The 19,321-nt window shown below is 43.5% G+C and overlaps 1 protein-coding gene across 1 annotated transcript in view; it reads left to right on the plus strand.

Annotated features, from left to right (window-relative positions):
- Window positions 1–1,430: 1,430 nt before the first annotated feature.
- The window catches only part of RRP15 (ribosomal RNA processing 15 homolog), a 198,749-nt gene continuing 180,858 nt past the window's right edge, over window positions 1,431–19,321 (plus strand). The window contains exon 1 of the mRNA XM_069608581.1: window positions 1,431–1,652. Coding sequence (XP_069464682.1) covers window positions 1,589–1,652 — 64 coding nt within the window. The 5' untranslated portion in view covers window positions 1,431–1,588. The remainder of the gene's footprint in view (window positions 1,653–19,321) is intronic.

A 19,321-nucleotide genomic window follows, 5' to 3' on the forward strand; every position in this document is an offset into this window, starting at 1 on the left:
TGAGTAGGCTAGTTCCCATTATTATGCAGGACTTGGCCACTAGGGGAGCAAAAAGGTCAATTTCTCTAATGGGAACTAGCCTTCTTTGTGTGAGTGGGCTAGTTCCCATTATTATGCAGGACTTGGCCACTAGGGCCAAAAAGGGCCACTTCTCTAATGGGAAATAGCAGGACTTGGCCACCAGGGGCAAAAAGGGCCATATTTCTAATGGGAACTAGCCTTCTCTGTGTGAGTGGGCTAGTTCCCATTATTATGCAGGACTTGGCCACTAGGGGAGCAAAAAGGGCCATTTGTCTAATGGGAACTAGCTTTCTCTGTGTGAGTGGGCTAGTTCCCATTATTATGCAGGACTTGGCCACTAGGGGCAAAAAGGGCAATTTCTCTAATGGGAACTAGCCTTCTCAGTGTGAGTAGGCTAGTTCGCATTATTATGCAGGACTTGGCCACTAGGGGAGCAAAAAGGGCCATTTCTCTAATGCATAGCTCTCAACCATTTGTCTCGCAAAGGCGGGTGAAATCACCCGATTTTGTTTCTGGCGGGTGAGACGCCCATTGGAATGAATGGGCGTGCAGGAGGCTTGGCGGGTGAGTCAGCCCTTTGCAAGGCGGGTGACACCAGCCAAAAGCGGGTGAGTTGAGAGTTATGTCTAATGGGAACTAGCCTTCTCAGTTTGAGTAGGCTAGTTCCCATTATTATGCAGGACTTGGCCACTAGGGGCAAAAGGGCCATTTCTCTAATGGGAACTAGCCTTCTCTGTGTGAGTGGGCTAGTTCCCATTATTATGCAGGACTTGGCCACTAGGGGAGCAAAAAGGGCCTTTTCTCTAATGGGAACTAGCCTTCTCTGTGTGAGTGGGCTAGTTCCCATTATTATGCAGGACTTAGCCACTAGGGGGCAAAAAAGGGCCATTTCTCTAATGGGAACTAGCTCACTCACACTGAAGCAGCCATTTCCCATCTGAGAAATGGCCCTAACAACCGATGGTCTGTTTCTCGGATGGGAACTAGTATCAACCATATTTGTACGCCTCCCTATTGCTTCAGCGTTGCTTGAAAATACAGATACAGAGAACTATAGTGCGCAATCGCCACAGCTCCGTTGCTGTTTCAATTCTTCGGAAATCCAACTCTGCGGCCATCTTCAAATAGATTCGTTTTCGTAATACGGCGGCGATTTGTCAGAATAGCGTTCCGAAAATATGTTTTTGGGTCGGAATACACGAGGTACAAAATGCGTGTTATGAACCAAGTGGTACGTAAGTCATATATTGTAAAACAATATATTGTTAAACAATATGTTTCCGTAAATATTTTTTTTATACAATCCTATTTACAGGGATTGCATTTATTTCTAAAATATTAATAACATGCTCAATACAACGAATTGCTCAATGTTACGTTCAAATAACGAACCTGTCCATGACGCTATATGTTTGTAAGTCCCAAACTATCATGGCTACCAAACATTGTATAGTTGCTATGCAATTGCAATGGAAGAAGTACTAAGCATACGCCCACCTCTTTTGCAGCAGTGAAAGTCGGCCGATACTCCGCTTACAACAGCTAAAACGCTGTATGTTTTGTGTTCATGACAGCTGCAATGGCTACGTTTGTGTTGGACACTCAATGTGTCCCCTTCCCGCAATCAGAGGGTAAGTCGTGGGGGCCAGTGCTGGTATAGCCGGCGGTGTTTATTAGACTGGTAGTACAGGACATGTGGCTGTCTAAGACAGTCATTGAAAACGTGCACTGACACATATAGAGTTCAGAAAGTGTACGAGATGCAGTTACGTCACACAAAGCTAAAGGGAAAACGAAACTGCTTAATATACACAACGTTTATTTATATTTTATGAAAAACGAAGCGGGCATTGCATATTTTTTAGGAATTTCATTGATTGAACGATGTTGCTTGCCAACTTTTTTTTCAGTTTCTGTCTCGGTGACAAGATCAGAAGTCTCAGTTTGGAAGCATGCTTGTCGAGACGCGCAGTGACAGTTTGTAAAATAGTTGTAACCATTAAGTGTGCTCTCGCTCTGCTTTCTTGCCTACCCTCCACATCTCACCCCTCACTCCCACCTCTCTATCCTTTGCCTCTCATATTGTGACAATTTTTTTTAATGTTTGAAAACTGTCGATTTTGGCCAAGATCCTCGAAAATATGGGGCATCTAAAAGTAGAGCAGAGTATGTGCTATTTTTATATAACCCATTTTTGGAAATGAGCGGGTCATCTTAAAAGGTGACCTGTGCATTTTCACAGGGTTGAGCTGTAGTGCAAATGATGCGTTGGCCAGACGCCTTGAATACGTTTGTGTTGGAAGCGCTCTCCCGACAATGGTGGACAGGATCCCTGTGCATTTCACTTTGACAGGCCCTTAAAGGGCCTGCCACTGTAAAATGCAACCCATAAAAACACATTTCTGTCCCATTTGGGGAACAGAAATGCAAGTGACATCAGCTGGCACCCTTGTTTTAAAAACTATTGCATGAGTCAGTAGGGTCAGTAAAAACCCTGTTATGCACTGGCATCCTTAACAACAACAACAGGGTAAATTCAAAGACTTATTGGATGCCTTCCCTAACCGTTAAACAAACAGTCCTGTATTACAGCATAAACGGTCCTTTAGGAGGAGAAGAATTTATGTGAAATCGACTGTCACGTGTTGAGAAAGCAACAATTGGGAAAACAATGTTTAGACTGTCCCTAGAGAAAAAACACCCCGACCCTAGCAGGAGTGCCTGACCATGGGTAGTGAGTGGTGCAACGCCTATCTAACGGGGATAGATGAAGAAGAAACTGTCCCTCACCGACACCAATTGTATGGGTATGACATATCGTTAAAATAAGTAGTACCAAAAAAGTACAACCAACTGGCTTCTTTGACAGCAGGACCGATTATTGGATCCTTTTGAAACCGCTGATTGGCTGGCAAAATCACTTGATATCATGGGATTTCTATTAATAGTTTATTCACCCTTGGGCATCGAGTATGCCGGGTGCAGTTGGTTGTGCTCAATAGATCAATGTATATAATTCAGCCCATATGTATGGGACACATTTAAAGGCACACAGACAGTTTTCGGTCTTACTGCGCTGAACAGTGCAATAGTGACAGGTGTTCCAAGTAATTCAAAGAAGGAGGGATTTCTCATGAGTCCAATGAGTTAATAACGAAGTAGCCTGACACGTGTTTCGAGTCATCACCGACTCTTCATCTGAGGCTGAAGTTTCAAGAGCTAGCCTAACCAATTAATCATATCGTGGCCAGTGCCAGATGCACTCTCTCACTGCTTCGCAATTGCGGAACTCTGTGCAATGCTGCTGAACTGAATGAAAAGAAAGTAAGCCCAAACACATTTAAAGGCTCACAATGTGTGAGTTTTATATGTTCTTACTATTACTTGCATCCCCATTGTTGTCAGGGATATCAAAATGGTCATAGGACACCCTTGGCCAAAAAGGTGGACCGGTTTCAATGGCATGTGCAGTTTACACCATCTTCTTCAGGACCATCATTGTTAGCAATGGTGATTCCACTTCCAGCTTTCCTCTGCATGAGACAGTGTGGGGGACAATGTGTGTCTCGGGAGGCTAACCCAGCAGCAACATGCTCGCCTTGGAAGCAAGACGACACGGAGCAACACAGGTTCGATCCCCGGGTACGGGCTTAGAAACCTCTGGGTACTAAGCGTGTTATAAATAACTAATCGTATTATAATAGCTTCGTCCCCTGTACGGAGACAAAACGTATACAAAACCTGGGTATGAGTAAACCCATAGTTGGTGTCATCTGGATTTAGCAGATATTAGGTCACATTGTTAACAAACTTGTAGATTAAATCTGTGCATCACATGGCATAGTGATGTGTTGTCACATTACTATGTGACTGTGCGCTTACTCTAGTTCCCAGGGGAACAGTGGGGTGAGCAGTGAGGGAGTGATGTGGATGGTGCCCATTGGGTACATGCAGGTTCATGTTCTGCATTGCAAAAGGGGGAACTGCATGCTATTGACATTATATTAGGAAGATGTCCACTAGGTGTTATCCGTGTGGATTCCATAATGTCAGCTAAGGTCTATTGGATTAAGTAGAATGTTGAAACGTTCCCACATGTTTTACTGTGGAAATTAATGTGGGGCCGGAGGCAGCGAGGTGCCGGTCAGCTTCTGGCTGATACGCTGCAACAGTCCGTGTCTCTGAAAGTAGAAACCGACCGGCGGTTTAGCGACAGAACCATACACTAAATGTCGAGCGACATGTGGGTGTCGAGTGTTCGTTGAGGAGCATAGTGGTGGCTTACCTTGTCAGCATAAGCCGTTGGACTTGGTGATCGTCCTCCGTGTGCTCGATCCACGGGGTGAAAGCATAGTCTCCCTGGCGACTGCGGACTAACCAAAGGTAGTTCTGTGCACGTCACGGGGGCGTGGTCGAATGATATAGCGAGGTTCTTGGTGGAAAACGCAGCTGCCATTTTGTAGTATGTCACAAAAATGGGAGCGCAATACCCCCATTGAGTAAAAATATCTCAATGGAGTGTGGCTGGCAATGACTTTGCAGGTGCTCAGGTCTAAATAGGCAGAGCGGATTTTTCTGACGAACATTGTCTGGACCGCACTGATGTTCGTAAGAACTTGATGCAAGGAGATGCACCCTATGGTTCGTGCTGGCCATAGCTCCGATCAAATACATCTCCATACTGCAAGTAGTGTGGTGCATTGGAGGGGCAATCGAATGTCGTTGTTGGAGAGCATCACATGTGTCTAGCACACCAGGCTATATTGGACAGCCTGGATTGTCAGCCTAAGCAGTTTCATAATTGGTTAGTGAGCCATTGTGCGGGCTAGTCTCTAGTTGGAATAAGTTTATCTATGCTCCTCTAATGTAATTATTCCGGGCCGAACTCTGAATGGTGTCAATGAGTAACAGACATAGAAGGCATCATGTGTATATGGCACTCAAGGCCATATTGGCAGAATACTCGACCAAGATAAAGCTGTTGGTGTTGCTGTTAGTGCACCCACAGATGTGGCTGAACTCTAAAATGAACCAATGTCCCTCTATGTGCTTGTATAAGGAGAAAGTGACTATTCAAGTGCTTTAGGAGTAAGGACAATATGTTATCGGGAACATGCTGCGTGGTGCGTCTAAGCGCACCATCACAGCTAGATCGTGCCACTGAATGGCTTCATTGAGTCCATGGTGGCAGGTGTTCAGACTGAAAATCCACATCTGTTCTCACCTCAACAGGATGTCATGAAAGTTGCCCCCTCGGATGGGAGGCGTGATTTTCTCTGATAGTCCATTTTAAGTCTTCTGTGTTGTGTGGCACTCGGCCATAAAATGAAGGACAAGGGGTGCTGACAATTTGCCTGTTCTGATGTACGAACAATGTTCAATCATATGTTTCCCGACTTCTTGTACAGTCATCCCTATACATTTGAAATGGCAAGGGCAGGTAATCATATAGATTACACCTCAGATGTTGCAAGTAGTGAAATTCTTTTGCACCCATGGTGTGTGCCATCCAATGTCATTGCTGTGCTTCTCGTAGTATGGGCGCACATTGAGCATTGGCCACAGGTTGAGTGGCCAGTTGAAGGATTCATGTTCCATAATGTAGGCTGGGACAGATGCAAGGTTGAATCTGATAGAGGTAAGGTCTTAACCAGTTTGTCTATAACATTCTGTCTCCTTTTGAGGGTAAACCGGGGTGTTGGTAAGGAGTTTTTACCCGTATTTAGAATAGGCCATAACTTCTTGATTTCATTTTTGATTTTATTAAGTAAGGGGCGAATAGCTGAAAATGTCCTTAAGCCCTGTTCTGTTAGATTTTTTTCTGCTGTTCGAGAGTCACTGCTCAAGGGATATTCCTAGCTCTTTTGTATGTCTGATTTATGATCCTGGATAGATATCCTCGCTGCGCTAGCTGTTCCTTGAATATTTTGGCATGAGCTGTGTAGTCTGTAGTCTTAGTTCATAGCCCCTGATACCAAAAGGGAGGTTGTCTTTTAGGGCCTGTGGATGGCAGCTGGAGTAACACAAGAGTGAGTTTGTGTCCGTCAGTCTTTTTATAAACACTGGACATCAACCCACCATTGGCTGCTGAAATTGCCAAATGTAGAAAATGTCGTTTTATTTTTTTTTTTTTTTTTTGGTCCCTTTCCAAAGTAAATTTCAAGTTGGGATTTTGGTGATTGAGCCACTGGTGAAAGGCAATAAGCATGAAAAGGTTTAGTATTTAGATAAATGTGACTACGTTCAAAGTGTTCAACGTACAGGTTGGCCAGGCTTGGGGCAATGGTAATAGTAAAAATAATAATAACAATATAGGTAGCTCTCATGGCCGTGCCTGAGACTTGCTGTTAGTAGGTCTAATCAAATAAGAAGACATTTCTGCCAAGGGCGATCTCTGCCAAATCGGCTATAAAGCCAGAAAGTGCTCCATGGAGGTCGATCCCAGTTTCTAAAATCGACGTACCATAGATTACGTCTCTTGTTGAGGAATTTTGGTGTATGACTGTCCATGGTCACCAGCCAATCCTCATCCGGGTTGAATTCCAAAGAGTTGAGTAGGACAAGCATGGTTGTAGAATCCTTAATGTATGATTGCATCCTTGGGATTTCGTCTTTAATGAAATAGTCCACATACCGGGACAGCGGTTCCAGGATGGAGTTGATTCCTGAAACTATTGGACGTCCAGGGGGAGGGAACGGGCCCTTATGGATTTTTTGCAAAGCATACATAACTGGTACGCGGGGATATGCTGGTAAGGAAGGCAGCCTCTCTAGGGCTGATGTAGCCTTCTGCCGCCGCAATGGGCAGGATCCAGTAACTAGTTGCGGAGAAAGGGTTCTACGATCTTGATGTAGTCATTGTTGTCTTCGATTACTATAGCCCACCATCTGCTAGTTTTATAGTAATTGCTATGTTGTTGGGCAAATCCCTGAGAGCTGCCAATTGGTATTTGGTGCAATTATTATGAAAGGAATGTTTTTTTTTTCAAGCTCCGTAATCTTTTTCAGCAATGCCTGCTCGAATGTAATCGATTCAGCTGAATTTGAGATGGTTGGAGAAAAGTGAAGGGGGCGAAGGCCTGTGACATCTTGTTGTTCATGTTCATTGTTTTAGTCTGATCTTGCGCATGAGTTGAGTACATTCAACTCTGGTCTGAAACGCATAATAGTGGGCTGTGCGGATAAATGATGAGCCCTTTTGCAACATTTCCTTCCCCCATCCTTCACTGTTCCCCTGGGCACTAGAGTAAGCGCACAGTCGCATCGTAATATGACAATGCATCACTATCCCATGCGAGGCACAGATTTAATCTACAAGTTTAACAACGTGACCTAATATCTGCTAAATCCAGATGAACTATGGGTTTACTCATACCCAAGTTTGGTATATGTTTGTCTCCCTACAGGGGACGGAGCTGCTCACCCACATTGTCTCATGCAGAGGCAACCTGGAAGTTGTATCACCATTGATAACTATAATGTTCCTGAAGAAGATGGCGTAAACTGCACATGCCATAGAAACCGGTTGACTTTTTTGGCCATGAGTGTCCTCATGACCATTTTGATATCCCTGACAAAAAGGGGATGCAAGTAATAGTAAGAACATCTAAAACTCACACATCGTGAGCCTTTTAAGGTGTCCCATACATATGGGCTGAATTTTATACATTGATCTATTTAGCACAACCAACTGTATGTATCCTGCATACTTGATGCCCACGGGTGAATAAACGGTATTGTATGATTTTACTGACTTTAAAAATCTGACCCCACCAAAAGACCTAAAACAAACACCATGAAAAGTCCGGACTACCAAAAGTCTGAACATTTCGTGGTGTGTGATTTGGTGTTTCGGTGGGATCGGACTTGGGCCTGGGGGGGGTTGTCCCCCAACATCCTGCTCACAGTGAATGGGGGTTGCGGGGGACAACCCCCCCACCCCAGCCCCGCCAAATAAAAAAAAAACGGGGGCTGCGGGGATGTCCCCCCTCAATACCCCACTCACTATGCTATACAGTATAATGAGCAGGGTGTTGTGGGGGACACCCCGCAGCACACCCGAGAAGAAGAAAAAAAAACAGGGGCTGCAGGGGTGTCCCCTGCAACACCCCGCTCACTATACTTTACAGTATAGTAAGCGGGAGTTGCGGGGGGAAAGCCCTACTGTGAAAAACAGAAATAAAATATCGAGGCTAAGTACCCCAAAAGGAAATACACCGACCACGGGTTACAAAGGAACATACAAAGTACTTTATTTTATACTGAATCCAGTTACAAAAACAAAGCGAAATAAGATAGCTATCAGCCCTCGGTACAACACCACGAACTCCAGCGTGGTTCAGTGTGTTCAGTGAGAGACCCTGTACATTAGAATGCATTCGCTTTTTATACAATGTAGTTAAACAGATGTTCTTCGTTCAGTATTTGAATACATTGTCTCAACATGTGCTCGTGGATTAGTTTCATTGCACGAGTAATCCTTCTACAGATAGGTCAACGAAGGACAAGGTCTCAGTTCACGACCTCAACAAGTGGCCTGCAGGCAAATTACACATTAGCTATGTACAGAGGTCGAGACGGCCATGTTGTATTCTGCAATGACATCGTCCACCATTTTAGCTCACAGGGTGACTTTTACACAACAAATCCTAAAATGGCGGTTTGACCTAAAATGGCGGCTTACATGGATTTAAGGTCAGGACCTTGCAACACAAGATTTCTTTCCCAAGCGACTTTCGAGCAGCTTGGCGTAGGCCAATATTAATATATTTATTACAATAGGAGGCACGATATACTTTCTATTTCGACAAACCCTCGTTTTGGCCTATGCCAAGTGCTAAAAACTACTTTGGATCTCCTTGCAAATAACTCCATGCATCATTGTCCATGCACCCTGAATCACTATCGGAAATATCTATTGCCATTAGGTCTTTTGCTAAAATATCCTTCAATACATATTCTTTGGAAGTCTTATCTGGGGCATACACTTTATGTCCTATCGAACCTATCGCTTGTGCACAACATCCCGCTAGCATCGAACACATACCAGGCAGACACTGAATACAGCAAGAAAGAAACAACAGGATTCCCAAAATAATTAATAAGACCGAAAGTACCTTCCAACCCCAAGATCGCAATAAGTCCCAGAACCAAGCGCTCAGACCCCAGTTTCCCTCAGGAACATGTACTTCGGAACTAAGGACGTTCAGATTCTGTATTGCCTTGAAGATAGTTGGGGAGGAATCTGGTACGAAAACACAGCAAGCGGACCCCACTAATTTGCATACTCCGCCACGCTCAGCTAGAATGACATCTAATGCCATTCGATTTTGAAGTGCTACTAATCTCATCGCCTTTTGTTCTAACGTCATATTATAGAGTATGTCCGTGGTCCAGTTGATGGTTCTCTCCAGTACTCTCGCTAGTTTTCTGATACCTTCTGAATTCGCTATCTGCCCCCAAAATGGCACAACTGATTTAGCTATATCTCCCAAGACTTGTGCTGGGGTGTCGCCATTCCCATTCCGCCGTGGACGAGCCTTCGAAACTTCTTTTGTACTAGCTATAAACACCCCAGGTAACGGGATCCCCAAATAACAGGTTCCCTGCCAATCCCTGGGCAACCATGGGAATGCTACATTACCAAAGACAAAGTAGACAGGTTCGCCTACATACAAAGGCCTGTTCTCCCGAGTCAAATTTGCAACGTTGGCACAGCCTAGAAAATTTCCCATTTACTGAGTTCCATTCCTCTGTATGTAAAAGGAAACTGAATCGGGGCTATGGTTAAGTGTAAGGAGGAGGCATGGTATCCTTATTGCCAATCAGAGCCATTTTAAAGAAAATCAAAGATTGGAAAGGACGAGACAGTTTATCAGAAGGCCTAATAGAAGCAACATTGGGTTTACTCCTATTTGCAAAAAGCGAGCGTCCCAGGGGAGTCAAAACACGTTTCTCAAAACTATTCAAATTGGTGCCATCAAAGTTCCCTGAGATGCTATCATTCCATCGGCCAAAGAACAGTGCTCTAAGAGAAGCATAGCAAGCAGTTGTCAACGGTAAAGGATGAATATACCAACCTAGCCCCTTGTCCCCGTGTTGCGGTAAATGTGAGCAGACCCAGCAGTTGGATTTATTAAAAATGGCATGTGTAGCATTCATGATAAGTAGTAGAGTGTTATTGTGGTACCTTTGTCTGTGCTGAGAATCCCGAGGGGATAAAGTATGCAAATGTACAAAGGGAGTAGGAACAATGGGTGCACTTTCAGAAAGAAGGCAACAAAAGTTCTAAAGAGTCAGTTTCCTCGAGGTACCATAATCCTAAGGCAGCAAATATTAAAAAACCAAACATCATTATAAAAATACAGCAAAACGTTTTCGGGGCCCAGGCATTTTGTCCATTGTCCCGGTTGGTCACCCCCTTATTTACAAGTCCCATACGAGCGGTAGCGGTGGCGGGCATCGTAGTCTTCAAACGAAGACTCCAAAGTTTGTTGCTGGTGACCTCCCGGTCGAGCGACTTCTTAGTCCTTCCACCACCCCAACCAACAAAATCCCCTTTATCAAATTTGGGCAAAAATCAAGCCCTCGATTACTCTTTTCCTTCTCCGAATGCACAGACAAACTGTGCCGTTAAGTCTATCAGATGCACAGTAAAACCGTGCCGTAAGTCTATCTTCGTGGTCGTAGGTTATATCGTACTTTTTTTGGTACTGATTGATCCCGTAACAATATCTCGTCACTTCCTGCTGGACGCAACGTGTCTGAGGCAAGTGAAGGGGCTGAATTTGAAACAGCCGTTTCCGGGTGCAAAATTTGTAGAGTGTGTGGAGACAAAATGGCAGCTTCCCCAAGCCTCCCGGGCTCAGAGATATTCTCCGACACACTCTCAGTGCTGCTTACTGCTTTGGGATCATTGGTTGCAGTATCAGCGAGGGGTTCTGTTTCTTCTGTAGCGTGTGGCACAGGGCGAGGAGGTTTCTATATGTGCGACGCGTGGATCCAGTTCTTTCGTCCAGCGACCCGCACCGCTGTCTGGGTGACCAACAGGACTTGGAATGGCCCACGCCAGCGAGGCGCGAGGCAGGAGGTGCGCTCAAATGATTTGACAAGCACCCAACTCCCAGGCCATATGTCATGGCCCGGGCCCTCATATCGCACAGGTAAAGCTTCTCGTACCTGGTGATAAATCAGATACAGGTCTTTAGTCAATTGGCTACAATAATCTGAAAGTAGTACATTTTCAACATTCTTTAAAGTTCGACATTTTGGAAGGTTCCAGATACTGGCAGGTCTCCCCATTATCACCTCTTAGACTCTTCCATTGTGGCATCAGCTTGGATATCCTGTACAGACCCAACACCCTCATCCATTACATAGGCATCTACAGTCTCCCTTGAAACCTACATCTCCGTGAAGAGATCTGTGGCAGTTTGTCTAGCTATCTGATGCGAAAGCATTCCCTTTTCCATTATCATCTACAATCTTTCGATGTGCTGCACATTTCATAATGTCAGGCTGAGAGGTCCTGTGTCCGCGGAAGCTGCTGAACCCCCGACAATCCCCCTGAAATGTAATTCTCAGAACTAGGTTTCAATTCAGCTCTGCAAACTACACCCCAAAGGGAAAGGGGGAAGTGGATAACAAAACAACACCAGGCTGACTGCGTCAAGGCTAACCAAAGCTGAACCTGCAGAGGATATAAGAAAAGCAGATACAAATCCTTCTATTACTTACTCAACCTTAAGAGTGGAAAGACTTTAAATCCTTAACTAATAATTAAGAATCATACCTGGTTCTTCTCTTGAAATTTCTTAGAGAAGCTTGTAAAGAAGCTGAAAATCTCTCTTACTTGAGACTCTTGAAATTCACAGCAACTTCTTAATTAGAGCAAACCTGGAAGGTTTTGCTCTTTGCCTTTTTTCCAAAAATTCACTAGTTTTCCAGTTAAATAGTCTTTATCTTTTCTTTCTTTTTCTTTCAAACTTTTCTTTTGTTTTGAAACTTTTTTACAATTCAATAAAGTTTGTGAATTCTTGAAGAAACACGTGCAAAACACACACGCGGATAATCTCAATTCAGAACATTTGCACGTTTAAAACTTCCTGCGTTGAAGAACACGTGCACTGTAAGGAAAGTCCACGCGCAGAAAAACACACGCGCTTGTAAAAACATGCGAAACAGAATTCACGCGCAAAAGAGTTCACATGCGGTCGAGTACCCGCGTTAAAACACACGCGCAGGAAACCACACGCGCAATTGAGTTCTCGCGCTGAAGCACACGCGCTTGAAAACACACGCGCTATAGAGTTCTCACGCGGCAAACCGATCCTCGCGCTTGGAAGCACACGCGCTAAGAAAACACACGCGCTAGCGCAAAAGTTAAAAAATATAAATTCAAAGGTTAAATTTTACGAGTTCTCATTTAAATGTCATTAAGATAAACAGAGCTGCAGTTTAAAACAAAGTCACTTATCTCCAGCACAATTTCTTAAAGATCTTCAGAGTTTCCTGTCTTCAAAACGAATTCCTGACGGCTGATAGCTTCTCCTGAAACCCCCAAGAAAGTAGCCGCTCAACTGCTAACGCCTGAAGGAATAAAATCCACCAGGCCCAAGTCTAAAGCAGGAGCAGCCACTAAACACGTCCTCTCAGCTGGGGTTTAGATGATGAAAGGCAAAGAGTGACAGTTTAGAATGTTCATTGTTGTTCAGCAGTGTTTTCCAACCAATCAGAGCTGTCACTGTGAAACTCCATTTTGCCTTGGGTCAGAACCAGGATTCTGAATCAGGAAGTTAAGGCCAAACCAACTACAATAGAAAACCTCCCACCCACACAAGGCTAATCTAAAAAGGATAATAAAAGAGAAATAATGGGAAAGAAACTTGAATAAGGGTAAATAGTCTGAATAGGGGAAGGAAACCTGACACATAACTGCTAACTGAGTAGGGAGCGCAAGCGCTGAGAGTAGTTGTACTTTTAGGGAGCCATGTTGAATTTTGGTGCCATGCGAAGTTAGGAACCCTCTCCCTGACCAAAGTCTCCCGACGTTGTGAACCACCCCAAAGGCATACTGACTATCAGTATATATATATATTTACTGCAAGCCACAAGCTCGGGTAAATGCTATAATCTCTGTGGCCTGCGCAGAATTATGCGTGATTCTTTTTAAACATTTTTTTTTTTATATGGTTTATTACAAACCTTTTTTAAAAAAAAATGGAGAGAAAAAAAAAATACAAATCATCCATAAAATGATATCCACATTAATTCACTAAAATCAACACACACACTTCCAAAAAGACCGAACTGGCATCATATAAAAGAGGTAAAGTATGATCTTGATCTTTCTTTGAACGGCTCACATCATTAATAGCGTATCTCAAATAAAGACCCGAAGGATGAAAACAGCTTCTTACAATTCCTCATTTACAGCACAAAATCGTAGCAATATTTCTTCAGTGAAAAAGGTTAATGTAATCGTCAATGCCCTGTCAGTCTCGTCGAACATTATTTGCCACCAGTTTAGAGCAGTTAGTGTCGAACAATTTTCAATGAATCTTCCCAGGTGTTTCGTTCTTTCCTGCTTGAGTGAAGGGCAGAATAATGTTAGATGTTTCAGGGTTTCCTCAGTAGCTTTACAAAGTCTACATTGGTCACTTGGATTGTTGGGGCCTGCCCATATGTTGTTTTTTTTTCTCTCGTTTTAAACAGATTTAAACAAAATTGCATATACAACTTTCTTCGATGGAGATCCGGAAATAGTTTCCACAAATTTTGAATTTCGTTATATGCTCTTTTCTCAGGTGGAACATTTTTCATTATTCAATGTTTTCTTTTATGCGTGATTCTGTTAGTTTCCACAACCGTGCTCAATGTAGTGATTGCATAAGCGGATGTGGATGTACCATCCGGAAGTTTAAAGCAGGAGCCGTCACAAAACAGCTCTCCTTGCGGATTATCCAAAGGAGTATCTTTAAAATCAATTCTACCCTTTGTTTCTTGTTCGGTCGTATACAAACAATCATGTGGTACTTCATCGCTGCAAGTAGTATCTTGCGGAAAAGGTAGGAATTCAGCCGGATTAAGGACACAACACCTCTTAATTTGAATGTGAGGAGCAAACAAGATCAATTCTTATCTTGTCAACCGTGCAGAAGTGAGGTGTTGCGTTTCAGTTCGTTCAATAGAACATCTACAATAGAACATCTACAGAGTGAGGCACTATCAGGGTTAGATCATGGCCTAGGACCATTCCCTCACTCCGTTTTACAGACGCGGCAGCAGCAGCGACAGTGCGCAAACATCTTGGCAAAGCGCATGCTACAGGATCAAGGGTGGAAGAATAGTAACCGCACGGCCTATTCTTCCCTCCATGTTCCTGCGTTAATACAGCCAAAGCACATCCATCACATTCATGCACAAACACAAAGGCTTTTTCATAGTTTGGTGTGCCCAAAACTGGTGCAGAGCATAATGCGGTCTTAAGCAAGTCAAACGACTGCTGGTGTACCGCGTTCCATGGTAATGGCAAAGAAATGCCCTTCTTCGTCAAAGCCAACATGGGTTTGATCACTAGTGAAAAATTCGGGATCCACAACCTACAGTAAGAAGCCATACCTATCAAGGCCCTAACTTCCTTTTGTGTATTTGGGACAGACATGCCAGAAATGTGTTTTATTCTTTCAGGTGTCCATCTTCTTCCCTCTTTTGACAGGAGATAGCCTAAATAGGCGACCTCCTGACAACAATATTGACATTTTTTAAGCGAAGCTTTGTGACCGTGCTTAGCTAGATGAATAAGTAATAACACAGTGCCCTCCTTACAGGCACTCTGAGTCAGCAGCTAGAAGCAAATCCTCAAGGTACTGAAGCAAAGTACAGGTAGAGGGCAATTCAAGGGTATCAAGTTGTTCTTTCAAAGCCCTATTATAAATACTAGGACTCTCTCTGTACCCTTGAGGTGCCCGTGTAAATGTAAATGAGCGTCCCCCTAAGTTGAACGCGAACAAATATCTACTATCCTTTTGTATAGGAATACTAAAGAACGCATTCTTTAAGTCCACAACACTAAAGTAAGTAGCTGTAGCTGTAATCATGGTTAGGATTGTCGTTACATCAGGCACAATTGGAAATTGTGGTGCCACAACTTTATTAATGGCACGTAAATCAATTATAAAACGGAATGGAATTACATTATCACCTTTCTTGTACTCGGGTAAAATCGGACTATTGCACAAACTTCCTGAAATTTCTTCAATCACCCCGCTATGCACAAAATCTGAAACAATACATTTCAAAGCTTGCTCGCCTTCCACCGAAATGTTATACTGAGGAATGCGTGGCAGCTCAATTCCATGTTTCAAAACTATTTTGACAGGCTCAATCTGTAAAACACTGACATCATTGCCGTCGACAGCCCACAAGCTCTCTGATACATTAATGAATTCTGGAGGCAAAGGTCTAGTCAAGAATTGCGAGGCAGAAAATTGCTGTGGTGAAATCGTCCAGCGCACTCCATCAGAAGAACAATAAATCACTGCATTTAATTATTTTAACAAATTCAACCCCAGCAAGTTCTCTCCGCAATCCAAAGTCAACGGAAATGGACACTGGTCCATAAAGGGACCCAAAGAAATGGGTACTGGCATAGAAACTGGACAAACAACTGGTGTACCAGAAAACCCTACAGAAACATTGGTTTGCCCTGACAGTGGAATGTTTGGAACCCGCGAATGATCAATGGAACACTTCTGTGCTCCAGTGTCTATCAAAAACTGATGTTTCCTATTTCCCACCACCATTTCAACGTAGGGACCTTTCTGATTGACGGGAATAGGTGTAGGTTCCAAACCCTGCTTCGGGCAATCCTAACGAAACAGAACATCATCAAAAGGAAGCTCTTCAGCTAAATATGCAGTGGAAGGATGATCAAATATGTTCCTGGTGTCCACACTCGGAGTCTGATTGTCCTGCGAAAAAGGTTGCTGAGGGTCCTGTGTAAACTGACCTCTACCAGGGCCCCCTACGCCCCGACCTTTGTTGAAGGACGGGGCATTGTGCTTGCCAATGACCCTCTCGACAATAATCGCACTGGTTAATGTTCACAGGACCCAAGGGCACATTCCCCTGCGGGACCTACTGACCTCTAACCTGAGAACTAACCCCTCTGGGGCCCCTAACAATTTGCTGCAATAGCACTTGAGTTTTTAAATCGCCTTTCCGTTTTTCAATCCTATCCTTTTCATTATTGACACGGTTCTCTTAGTACTGAGCCATGTGCAGTACTTCTGATTGTGATTTCGCCTGCCAAGCGCTCTTGAAAGACATAATTTGTGACTGGATGTCAAGCAGCAATCCACGTACAAATTTGTCCACAAATAATCTTTTCCCAGACTCTGTGCCTAAGTCTTGTCCACTGAAATCCGAGAATACCTGTTCGAACCTATTAAAGAACTCGGTAGCACCTTCAGACTTTCCTTGGACACAGGCCGTAAACTTGTCCTAAATAATTCTCTTTTCGGGAATTATGGTTTTTAATTTAGCAACGATTCTATCAGGCAGAGTTAATATCATCTGTTGCGGTCTTTCGCCAGCTGGCCTTTCCCCATTGAATCTAGTTATATTCGCCCATGTATCTCCCAACCACATGTACATCGTCAATAGTTCTAACTTGTTTCCATAAATCTACGGGCAGGAGTACAGGAAACAACAAATCAATGTCACCTAAGGCGAACACTGAGGACTGCAAAACGGATTCTATCTCTTTATAGAACCCTGTCGGAATGTTTCCTAATATTAGGAATAGATTGTCTGTCTAATAGTATTCACTTCCTGTCTTGAGAATGGGACGTGAACGAACTGCGATACATAATGTGCAGGAATGTTCACATCGACTATTTATTTGCACGAACGGCCACAACCTCAACCTTCGGGACAAACGTCGGAGGAACCTCAATCATAGGCAACTGAGAACTAGGTGACTCCGAACGCTTACTGAGCAACAGAGCCAAGTCGAGCGCTAAAGCAGTCGAAGAAGTGTCAAGTGAAAAAGCTCTGTTATAAATGCTCAATAACTCTGTGGGACAACTAATCTTCCTTTTTAAACATTCATCCTGCAGGTATTCTACCATTACCTGTATCACAATCCTCTGCATTTCTAACGTATATTGACTATGCGTGTCATATACCTCAACTGGAGTTCGATATGTCTGAAATCCATCTAATCGCGTCTTTCTTACAAATTTGCATTTCCTCCGATATCGGTTTACGACACTGAAGGAACCGTTTCTGTACATACATATTTTCCTCTTCATCATCCTCATTCTGTAACTTTTCTAACTCATTTCTATACCCAAATAACCTCTCGACATGCTCATTTACCTTCTCCAGTGTCTCTAGAAAGCGCTAGGTGTTTAGATCCCTTAACCCTTGCGGAACATCCGCATTATTTAATCTTCCCCACATTATACATAACTGAATCCCTAAACCTTCAATAAAAACATTTTTCTCAGGAAAATTATCTGTATTACAAAGTGTGGCAAAAACGCTAGCTTGATCATCCTTCTCCATACAATGCTTAGCCCATGTAATTAACTCGCGTTTCATTTCCGATGGTACAGTATTGCGAGTGACAACTTTTGTTCCTGTACCTCATCGATTACAAGCGGCTCAGGACCACTTGGAAGAGAGGGAGCAGGCAAATTCGATGGAGGTACTATTATAACTGGTGCGATTAAAAAGAGGCAGAGGAGCAGGTGGAGGGACAAAAAGCGGAGGAATAGGAACAGCAGGTTGAGCAGGAAGAGCAGGAATAACAGCAGGAAGAGGTACAGTAGTGGGAAGAGGAACATACGGAGGTGGCGCAGAGGCACCAGGCCTTTGTTCATTTAATATTTTGTCAAACTCATCAGAAATATGAAGATCTTTGGAAGGATAGATTTTCTGAATTCCAAGTGAGAAAGCCCTATCCATATTTTTAGTCGCCTCAAACTGTTTGTCTTGGTCATATAACAACGCTTTTTCAGTGTTCGTTTTATGACGAAGTGCATGTTTCTCTCTACCTTTAAGTTGTTGCAACGCTTCTTTTTTCCAATTCTGCAAAACATCAAATTCTGCAGGTCTAGCCTTTTTCTTTAACAAGACTGACTCTAAATGTTCAATACGAGGGATCTCGAAACTACCATTGATTGGCAACTGAAGTTCGGAGGCATGTCTGGTTTGTCTGTGCCAAATATCATTAAATACTATACTTCCAATGCCATGCTTACAGTACATAGTACATGCCGGCGACCCCTCCTGTGGTGCGGGACGGCTAAATTCCAAAGATTGTCTATCACTGCGGAATAATGCCCATTTCCCAGGCATATCTCAAATTCTTGGTGTTACCTGTTCAATAATTGTGTCTGCAGATACAAATACGCCAAAATTAAAATTGTCAGGGTTAAATTAAGAATTGGGTCACGACTCACCTGACCAAACCTAAGGAGGACTGATCGGTACTTCTAAGAATCTTACCTAACTAATCTTACCTCGTGTATGGTGATTTCGGCAAATCTGCCCGCCTCGATAAGTGGACCCTCGTCAAGATGCCGTCTCGGACCACACGCTTATCGTCCAAGGATCGGGTTGTGCAGCGCTGTTGAGGTGTCCTGTCTCGTTCAGGGGGCCCCTTATGTCACACTGTCCGATCCCGGTCCGATAGCGTGCGTCAACCTTCAACAATCCGGCATCAATCTTGAGGGTCCCTATTCGGGCGCCAACTGTGAAAACAAAATATCGAGGCTAAGTACCTCAAAAGGAAATACACCGAACACGGGTTACAAAGGAACATATAAAGTACTTTATTTTATACTGAATCCAGTTACAAAAACAAAGCAAAATCAGATAGCTATCGGCCCTCAGTACAACACAACAAACTCCAGCGTGGTTCAGTGTGTTCAGTGAGAGACCCTGTACATTAGAATGCATTCGCTTTTTATACATTTGGCGGGCGCGATGTCCAGCCCCACTTCGGGTTAATATTCCTTTTAATACATCACCGATCTAGGGTTCGTGCCAAGTCTCAAATAACCGCATATAACTGGTTTGCCTTTAATACATTTATCAACAAGCGTATGCATTAACTGTGTATTCTAAAGGTTTCCATGCAACCCTTCTTAAATATTAATACAATGTAGTTAAAAAGATGTTCTTCGTTCAGTATTTGAATACATTGTCTCAACATATGCTTGTGGATTAGTTTCATTGCACAAGTAATCCTTCTACACATAGGTCACCGAAGGACAAGGTCTCAGTTCAC

Source organism: Ambystoma mexicanum, chromosome 4q, assembly GCF_040938575.1.
Source record: "Ambystoma mexicanum isolate Mex_15411 chromosome 4q, UKY_AmexF1_1, whole genome shotgun sequence".
Lineage (NCBI taxonomy): Eukaryota > Metazoa > Chordata > Amphibia > Caudata > Ambystomatidae > Ambystoma > Ambystoma mexicanum.